The 9773-nt window shown below is 45.0% G+C and overlaps 1 protein-coding gene across 3 annotated transcripts in view; it reads left to right on the top strand.

Moving 5' to 3' along the window:
• The window catches only part of Acmsd (aminocarboxymuconate semialdehyde decarboxylase), a 36771-nt gene that overhangs the window by 9116 nt on the left and 17882 nt on the right, over nucleotides 1–9773 (top strand). For all 3 annotated transcript variants that reach the window (XM_013346662.1, XM_013346663.1, XM_005348239.2), the window contains exons 3-6: nucleotides 221–317; nucleotides 2827–2876; nucleotides 4007–4243; nucleotides 8681–8774. In XM_013346662.1, the coding sequence (XP_013202116.1) occupies nucleotides 221–317; nucleotides 2827–2876; nucleotides 4007–4243; nucleotides 8681–8774 (478 nt within the window). The remainder of the gene's footprint in view (nucleotides 1–220; nucleotides 318–2826; nucleotides 2877–4006; nucleotides 4244–8680; nucleotides 8775–9773) is intronic.

The following is a 9773-nucleotide window of genomic DNA, read 5'->3' as shown; positions in this document are numbered from 1 at the left end:
GGGAGGGAAGGAAGGAAGGAAGGAAGGAAGGAAGGAAGGAAGGAAGGAAGGAAGGAAGGAAGGAAGGAACCCAAGGTGGACAGCCCCAGAGAAAGGATGCCTGAATCTGACCTCTACACATAGTCATATGGACGTTTGCCGCCTGAATGGTCGGTCACACTCAAGAACACAGGATTTATCCAAGTTGGTTGCCTTTGCTGATGTGGTTTTTCTGGCTCAGGGAGAAGCAAAGATGATGAAAGACGGGAAGGTCTTCAGAGTGGTCCAACAGAACTGCTGGGACCCGGAAGTTCGTATCAGAGAAATGGACCAGAAAGGCACGTACGATGTGAAATGCTCTCAATGTTTCCTCCTGTTGTAAAGGAGCTCCTTCCTTAAAGTTGATGATCACGTGATGTGATTTACGGGATGGCGGCTTCTGTTTCCTGTTTCCCTGCCAGCCATGCTGTTACAGCTTCATTAGAGGGAAGGGGTCGTTGCAAGCCCATGTTTGTAGAGCATGGATTTGAACATTTTATTAGTTTAAAGACAAGATGGTATACTATCAAAATGATAACAGTGCATTTTATTACTTAAAATAGGTCCAGAAAGTGGTTCAGTGGGGAAAGTGCTTGCCACACAATTGTGTGGGTCTGAGTTCAGATCTACAGAAGCCACGCAAAACCAGATGTAGTCATGGAGGTGGCTAGGATCTCAGCATCCCTGTAGTGAGATGGGAGGCAGGGACAGGAGAACCCCAGCAGCTCACAGGCCAGCTAGCCTGGTACACTACAATCCCTGTGCTCCTGGGTAAGATGGTAACTGAGACAGAATCTCCAGAACCTCGTGGGCAGCCAGGGGCCATGAACAAAGGGAAAGATGAGGACTGATACAGAAGGTTATCCTGTGATCTCCACATGCATGCTGTGGCACAAATGGTTCATTCATGCGCACACGCATACACACGCACACATGCACACACACGACGCATGCTTGCACATGCTTTCTTTGTCTTCTTCTGTCAACTCCCCTCCTCCCTACAAGTCTCTTTTATGCCCTTTGCTTTGTTTGTGATCCACTGATTTTTTTTTATTTTATTCATTTATTTATGTATTTTTGGTTTTTTGAGACAGGGTTTCTCTGTGTAGCTTTGGACCCTGTCCTCACACTCACTCTGTAGACCAGGCTGGCCTTGAACTCACAGAGACTCTCCTGCTTCTGCCTCCCAAGTGCTGGAATTAAAGGTGTGCACCACCACCACCCAGTGTGATCCACTGAATTTTAACCAGAATTCTCTGTGTGACCACAGGCTAACCTGGAGTCTGGTGGGCTCAATACTAGCTACTCAACTGAAGATAGTTACTACCCATCCCCCAGAATCCATCAGTACATCCAGTAGTTCAACAAGGTGGGCACAACCCAGTGAGCCCTGCTGCAAGGAGTCGATCTGTCACTGACCGCTGATAGAACCAGTCTGATGCAGGCCCATTGCTTTCTTCAGATTTTTGAGGCAGGGTCTCCTGTAGAGCCCAGGCTGGCCTCGAACTCTTGTTCAAGGTGCCCTTGAAGTCTTCTTCCTCCTGTGTCCTCTTCTGGAGCACTAGAATAGCAGACTTGCACCCCCAGGCCCAAGTAGAATTGTGTTTTATTTCACAGTCCACAAAAAAAGGAGTCACCCTGGCAGCACCAAATGAATAGGGCTGTCTGGAAGTTTGGAATCAGGTGGCATGCACTTCTGTCCAGAGCTGTCTGATAATCACTGTTGAAATGCATATCCAACTAACATTGAAATCCAGCTGTGCAGAAAGCTGGCAGCAACTCTGTAGGCAGCTCTGCAGGACGTCTGCACAGCCCTGAGTCTCAGCGTACACAGGGGTTGTGTAGGGGTGCGGCTTGGAGAAGACGTATATCCCGCACCTCTGGCAAAGAACAACCTTTCCCTGAAATGTAAAGAGAGAACTAGGGCCCACCGTCTCGAGAGGAAAACAGTGACACTCAGACATGGTTCCCAGGAGTCAGAAATTGCTGTTTATGATTGCAACAGAAGTGAGTGCACGTGTCGTCTCCTTTGGCTTTTGTTCTTATTATTTTGTATGTTTATCTCAGTTGCTCTCCTTGAGGCAACGGTCCCAACTCACTTTCAATGAGCATTGTCTTTGCCCCCGCACACCATTCTAAGCACCTGACACAAATTAACTCTTTTAGTTCCCACAATGACCCCTGGAGGTGGGCTCTCTTTGGATCACAGATTTTCAGATTCCTGGATCGTAGACTCTGGAACCAAGCTCTGGGGACTGCACAAAACTTTATCCAGGCTAATTTAGGAGCTGAATTAAGGGCACTTGTCATGCATGACTTACAGTGGAAAGCTCTAGAAAAAAAATGGAGGCCATAAAAAAAGATGGGGAAAAAAATGACAAGAAAGTAGAAGAAAAGCTAGCTAGGAAGATGAAAGGAAAGAGATGAACAGGAGTGGAAAGGGACCAGGGAGAGGGATAACAGGGTGACTATGGCCAACATATGTTACATACATGTCTAAAAGTGTCATGATGAAATCCATTACACGCATGATTAACACATGCTATTTTTCTTTAAATGGTGGAGAAATACCTTACCTAAAGAAAGTTTTGTCACAAGGAGTGTAGAAGAAATCCTGGACAAGTAGGGTCAGGTCATTTTTCTTAATGATCAAATGTCCAGCCTTCACCTCCCTGTAGGCTGAGGGTGGGGGAGGAAGAGTGCCCGAGGGACCAGCAGTGAGGGAGAGCCAGCAGGTAGGATGGGAGCTGCCAGCCTCTTTGCCCTGGGAAAAGCTCTTCTCCTCACAGGTTTGTCTCTGTGTTCTAGGAGTGATGGTGCAAGCTCTTTCCACGGTCCCTGTCATGTTTAGCTACTGGGTGAGTGTGAAACCTCAAACCATCCTCCTGGGGATGAAGGCCCACGTCCAGCTCAGAAGGTGACAGACAGCTTAAACCTAGAAATTGGTCCCATCAAGTCTCCTGTTTATTTATTTATTTGTTTCGTTGTTTGTTTTTGAGATAAACTCTCCTATAGCCTAGGACGGCTTCAGCCTTGCTTTATAGCTGAGGATAACCTTGAACTTCTGATCCTCCTGTCCCAGTCTCCTGAGTGCTAGGATCCAGGTAGGTTTCACCATGCCCAGTTTATACAGTGCTGGGACTGGAACCCAGGCTTCTTACATGCTAGGCAGGCACTCTAAGCCACATTCCCATTCCAGCGGTCCCTTTATAGGTCAGTAGCATGTTCTTCCCAGACTGCCTTCTTATTCTTGCTTCAGGACAGTAGCTAGTATGTGGCTCTCAGACCCAATCTAGATACACTATACAGTTCAGTGGTACACTGAGTCCCCACCAGAGTGTGCCTGTCTAGATTAGCCCCTGCTGTGCCTTGCTGGATTGCTGATAAACCGGTGCACTCTGAGGTAAGAATTTTGAGATAGGATAATAATGACCAACTATGTTATACCTCCTGATAAACTCTACAAAAGGGGAGTCCTAGATCCCTTCCCACAAGTCAACAGTTCTCAAGCACTGAGAGTTTCAGAATAGCTTTTGAGACCGCGAAAGGACTTTTGGTACAGAGCTGAGAACTCACTAACCTGGTAGTTGTTGTGGTTGACATGTGATTTAAGAGCAATGCAAACATCACCGGTTCTCCTGGTATCCTTCAAGAAGCCAAGACAGATGCCCTGATGGCAGCTTCAGATGCTGGGAAGGCCTTCGCGGTCTCTGCTGCCGGTAGTGGCCCATCATGGTTCCACGTCTAAGCTGGAGAGCTCAGCAGTTGCCCATCAGGCCCAGCCGCAGCTTCCGGCCTCCATTCTTCTGATTAACCAGCAGCATCGTGAAAGTTCTCTTTGCTTCCACGGAGAGTGGGTCTCCTGAGGCCACTACCTTTCTCAGTCCGTGCCTCTCCTTCCTAAGGCATAAAATCATTAAGACGGGTCTTAATGAACGTCTAATAAAGTCGGTTTTGACCGGCATGGAACCTTTCCTGTTTTCACCAGGCCAAACCTAAGGATACTTTGGAGCTGTGCCAGTTTTTAAACAATGACCTAGCTGCCACCGTTGCCAGATACCCTCGAAGGTTTGTGGGTTTGGGCACGTTGCCTATGCAAGCCCCGGAGCTGGCCGTCGAGGAGATGGAGCGCTGTGTGAGGGAGCTAGGATTTCCCGGAGTTCAGATTGGCTCCCACATCAACATGTGGGACTTGAATGACCCGGAACTCTTCCCTGTCTACACGGTGAGTACTGCCTGCCGCTTTTGCTCAGCCAACAGGCAGCGGCACAGCCGTGGGCCTGCGGACACCATGCTGGTGGAGGACCCTCCTGCCAGGGGAAAGGGACAGGACACAGGAGGCCAGAGACTTTAGATGTAGGTAGAAGATGTAGAAACCTACCAGAAATCCTACCAAAAGAGTGAGTCATTCTACAGAAGGAGAAGATGGGACACTTCCCATGTCTGCCCTGAGGTAGCGTAAATGAAGACTCTCTTCCTGTATCAGATTGGCACTCCTTTCTGTTGTACATGGAAGCCCAAACGTCACCCTCATTGCTAGTGCTTTACATGCTCAAACACAGACACACACACTTTATTTTGCTATCGAGAAAACAATGTTTTAAAAACAATTTTTGAATTATTAATAGTATAATATTAAAATTAATATTTTAAAGTAATTTTAAACAGTCTATGGAAATACAAAAAAGTATAAAAAGGAAGACAAATACACCAATCATTTCACTCAGACAGTAGCCACTGTTATTTCATTTAAAACTTTGCATATCTATATTTTAACAAAATTGTAATTCTGTTACACAAGGGATCTCATATCCTCCTTGAAATTTTACAAACTAAATAAACATTATCTGTGTGCATGTGTATGTGCTAGCTCACACACATGTGTGTATATGACATGCATGTTTATATTCATGTTTGCATGTGTGTGGACATACATGTGGTGCATAACATCGGACATCTTCTGAGATAGCTCTCCACCTTACTGAAGCAGGGTCTCTTGCCATTTGTCTGCTTCAACTAGTCTAGCCAGCTTACCCCAAGTATCCCTTGTCTCCACCCCCCTAGTGCTAGGATTGCAGGGGAGCCACCTGGCTTTTCTGTGGGTTCTGAGAATATAGACTCACACCTGCATGACAACATTTTACCCATTGTACCATCCCCTCCAGCCCAGTGAGGATTATTTTAATGAATGGCTTTTTTAAAACTGCAGAATGTTCCAGTGTTTGTATTTAATTCATCAATCCTCAATTAAGAATCTTAGAAAGAAGCAGGGCATGATGGTGCATGTCTTTAATACCAGCTCTCAGACAAAGGCAGGCAGAACTCTGAGTTCAAGGCCAGCCTGGTCTTCAAAGCAAGTTCCAGGACAGCCAGGATTACACAGACAAATTCTGTCTTGAAAAAGCAAGAACCAAAAACCAAAACCAAACAAAGAAACTTAAGAAACCAAAAGTGTATTTTGGCAATACATAAAAAAATAATAATAATAATAATACCGAAACTGAGCATGGAGGCGCAGCCTGTAATCCCATCATTCAGGAGTCTCAGGCAGGAAGATCAGGAATTTGAGGCTAGCCTGGACTACATAGTGAGCTTCAGACAAGCCTGGGATACAGAGCAAGATCCTGTCTCAAAATCCTCAAAATAAGTATAGATAGGTGAAAAAGAAGAACATAAAGGGGGGGATAAGGGGAAAACATAGATAGATATATCAATAAATGGGTGGATGATACACAGGTAAGTTATACATAGGTGATATGTATACATAGGTGATAGATATATATATAGGTAGATGGAGGTTTAGATAGATAGATAGATAGATAGATAGATAGATAGATAGATAGATAGATAGATAGATAGATAGATAGATAGATAGATAGATGAGTGCCATGAAAATGTTAGCATTTGATAAACGCAAATGGTGGGTACATGAGTGTTCATTGTGTTGTTTATAATCTCTATTTAAAATATTAGAACATTAAAATGTGTTTTCAAAATGCTCCTATCTAGTTCTGAAGTACCCAGCTTCACATCCCACCATTCTGTACGCCACTCTTTCTCACCCTCATCCTGTAACTGAACCAGCCACCCTGGGTACCAGGACTTAAGGTCCATGACTCATCACTCAACTGCATTTTTTACGAGTCTCATTTCCTCTCATAACTATAAAGATATGGGGTAGTTTTCTACTACTTCCATCGTAATGCAAAAATCCTTAATCCTGATCTGAGTCGGTGTTTGCACGCTCACCAGGCATTCTACTCTCTGCCATTTATCCATTTAATATTTATGGAGCTCTACTTATGTGCAAAAAAATTTCCACGTTTGTGCTGGAGCGACTGTCCACCAAGTGGGGAACCGCCTATGAAACTGCCTTTAAAGATTTAATATTCTTCTCGGTCCTGAACTCTCTGAACGAATTAGCGGCAGAGGCCCAGCTGATGCAGAGAATGTTTTCTGGAAATTTCAATGAGCTTTGAACAAGGATTTATTCACTCATGCATCCAAGTTGCCTCAGCACAGTGTGAGAGAGCAAGTCATTTTCAGCACTCATCGGAGTTGGATTTATAAATTCCTGGGGGCTTAGAAAGCAATAGCAGCCACCGGGGTGCACACAGACATTTCCATTTGAGTGGCGAGCCCAACCCATCCATCACCCCAATGAGCTTGTTTGGGAGCATGCCAGTTTCTGCGGGATTTAGATTTAGGAGTCTGTCCTGACTCCAGTTGACCTGCAGTGTCCCTGGTCTGACAATCTGTTTGTTTGGTTAGCGAGGCTGGCCTGCTTAGCTCCTCTCTAGCTTGCGTCAGTAACATGCTCAAACAAGAGGGAAGAACTGACAGCCAAGTTAGTGCTGTCATGTGCTGTCATTTCAAGGTAGTCCCTGCACTCTGTAGCATCCCGTCCCCCTCCCCCCTTCCCAGAGACCTCTCTTCTAGGTGAATAAACCTAGCAACACACACTCAGGTACAAAATGATTTCATTGCTGGTATGAGGTAGGCAGAATATTAGCACCTGACTGCCTGATTCTACCACTCATTGGACACCATGACCTGACTAAGTTACATGAGTTCTCCCTTTTCCGTAAAACGAGGCAGGCATGAGTACATCTCTGAACATGTATAGCACACAGAGTGCATGTCTCATAAATGTTTAAATGAGTTAGTAGTTGTAAAATTCCTGTGTGTGTGTGTGTGTGTGTGTGTGTGTGTGTGTGTGTGTGAAGGCCAGATGTTAACATTCAATGTCTTCCTCAGTTGCTCTTCGCTGTATTTCTAAATTTTATTTTATGTATTTGGGTATCTTGCCTGCATGTATATCTGTGTACCACATGTGTGCAGTATCCTCAAAGGCCAGGCAAGGGCTTCAGATCTCCTGGGACTGGAGTTACAGACCACTGTGAGTCGTCACATGGGTGCTGGAAACCAAATGCTGGTCCTCTGGAAGAGAAGCCCCAGTGGCTGAGCCGTCTCACCAGCCCTTTTACCTTATTTTTGAAGACAGAACATCTCACTGAACTTAGAGCTTGCTGACTCCACTAAACTGGTTGGCCGATGGGCACCAGAGATGCTCCTGTCTCTAGACCCCAACACTGGAGTTACAAATACATGCTGCTATGCCCAGCTTTGACCTGGGTTCTGGGGATCTGAACTCTGGTCCTCACGCTTGCACAGCCAGCACCTTACTACCTGAGCCGTGACTTCAGACTAATAGTTGTAAAATCTTATAGTAGCGTTGGTATTAAGCTCTCTGGGATATTAGTTGCCATCTTGAGAGAATGAGGTTTTGTGTTCTCTACCATGCTTCATTCTAGCTGTGGATCCTAACCCTATCTATCTATCTATCTATCTATCTATCTATCTATCTATCTATCTATCTATCTATCTGATATGGGGATCTTTCTGTGTACTCCTCGTTGACCTGGAATTCCAGAACTATGTAGCTCAGGCCGGCTTTGAACCGGCACTGATAGGTGTACACAACCATGCTTGGCTCACGTTTTCTCACTATCTGTAGCTCCGGCTTTCTAAGGGAAGAGAAGGAGGGAGCCCTCCTGCCCTGATTCCAAGGATACCATCCCAGTCATCCTGAAAGGGTGAACTGTGCAGGCACCAGTGGGGGAAAAATCCCCTGCATTTGAAGTATGGAATCAGACCTTAAGCATTGCTCTTTATCAAAATATTTGAGTGGGGGCTGGAGAGATTTTCAGTCAATAAAGTGCTTACCTTGGGAGTACAAGACCTTGAATTCAGTCTCCAAAATCCGTGTGAAAAAGCTGGGCATGTTGGTATGAGCTCATAAACCCATAACTGGGGAAACATCCAGAGACAGCTGGATGCCTGGTGCTCACCAGCCACTCAACTTAGACAAATCAGTGAATTTTAGGCTAGTGAGATACCCTGTCATACAAAAACATACCATTGAGTGGTGGATGTTTTCTGTAATTTCTTTTACCAAGCAATACGATAAATTCATCAACCTATGGTTAATTCTGAGAGTTCTTTTTATTTTTCCAAGTAGTAATAATTGGTCAAGGAAATCTTTTATCTAGATCAAGAAGGAACTTCAAAAGTATTTGAGCTTATTTACTTAGATCAATATAGAATCGGATATAAAAAAGTGATGTCCCCAAATAACCTGTGTCTTACTGCTCTGTTGAAGGCGGCCGAAAGGCTGAACTGTTCTCTGTTTGTGCATCCCTGGGATATGCAGATGGATGGACGAATGGCCAAATACTGGCTGCCTTGGCTAGTAGGTTTGTGCTGGACTGGGGTTGGGAATACAACACCAACTCTTGGGTTTTTCCAGTTATCTTTAGAACTCTGTTCTGCCAGAGGAAGAAAGTGGGATTAGGTTGAGAGTAATAGCAACTACCCATAGTTGGGTTTTTACTCAGATAAATACAACTTAACAGATCTACCTGACTACATTGTCTCCTGTTAACTGTGTATCCTAGCTAGCAACCAATCACTTCAAGACTCAGTTTCTCCAACTCCGTCAGTTCCTTGGGGGCTAAAGCATCAGACATGAGCCAAATGATGCTTCTAGCAGTGGGGAGCTCTTGAAGAAATTCACATCAACCCAAAAACTTTGCCAACCTTAGCTCCAAGAGGCAGCAGAGACTTGGCAGGATTAGCAGTAACCATTAACATTTAGTGAGTTGTTAACTAAGTACCATATACTATCGCAGAACCCTAAAAATAAGCCATTACCAGGAACCAGCCATCACTGCTGTATAAACTGAAGTCATGTTGGCTCCAAGGTATGTTTGAGGGGAAGGTTTTTATTGTAGATATGAGGGAGAGAACCAATAGAGGCTTCTGGAAGAGTCCATAACAGAGAAAGTAGCAGACTGAGCATGACAAGCAGACTGGATTTAGCCGTTAGAGGAGAGAGGATATGAGAGAGATTAACAAAGAGAGGGGCAAGAGATGCAGAAAAAGAGAGAGCCAAGAGAGGGCAAGAGTGTGCATAGCAGAATAGCGGAGCCCGTAAGAAAAATGAAAAGAATCCCGGCACTCAGGAGGCAGAAGCACGCAGATCTTTGTGAGTTCAAGGTCAGCCTGATCTACAGAATGAGTTCCAGGACAGCCAGGGCCGTGACACAGAGAAATCCTGTCTAGAAAAACCAAAAAAAGAAAGGGACGGAGGGAGGGAGGAAAGGAGGGAGGAGAAGAGAAGAGAAGAGAGAAGAGAAGAGAAGAGAAGAGAAGAGAAGAGAAGAGAAGAGAAGAGAAGAGAAGAGAAGAGAAGA

The sequence above is a fragment of the Microtus ochrogaster genome, chromosome 6, assembly GCF_000317375.1.
Source record: "Microtus ochrogaster isolate Prairie Vole_2 chromosome 6, MicOch1.0, whole genome shotgun sequence".
Taxonomy (NCBI): domain Eukaryota; kingdom Metazoa; phylum Chordata; class Mammalia; order Rodentia; family Cricetidae; genus Microtus; species Microtus ochrogaster.
Note: the sequence above shows the minus strand (reverse complement) of the source record. Positions and strands in the feature narration are given on the sequence as shown.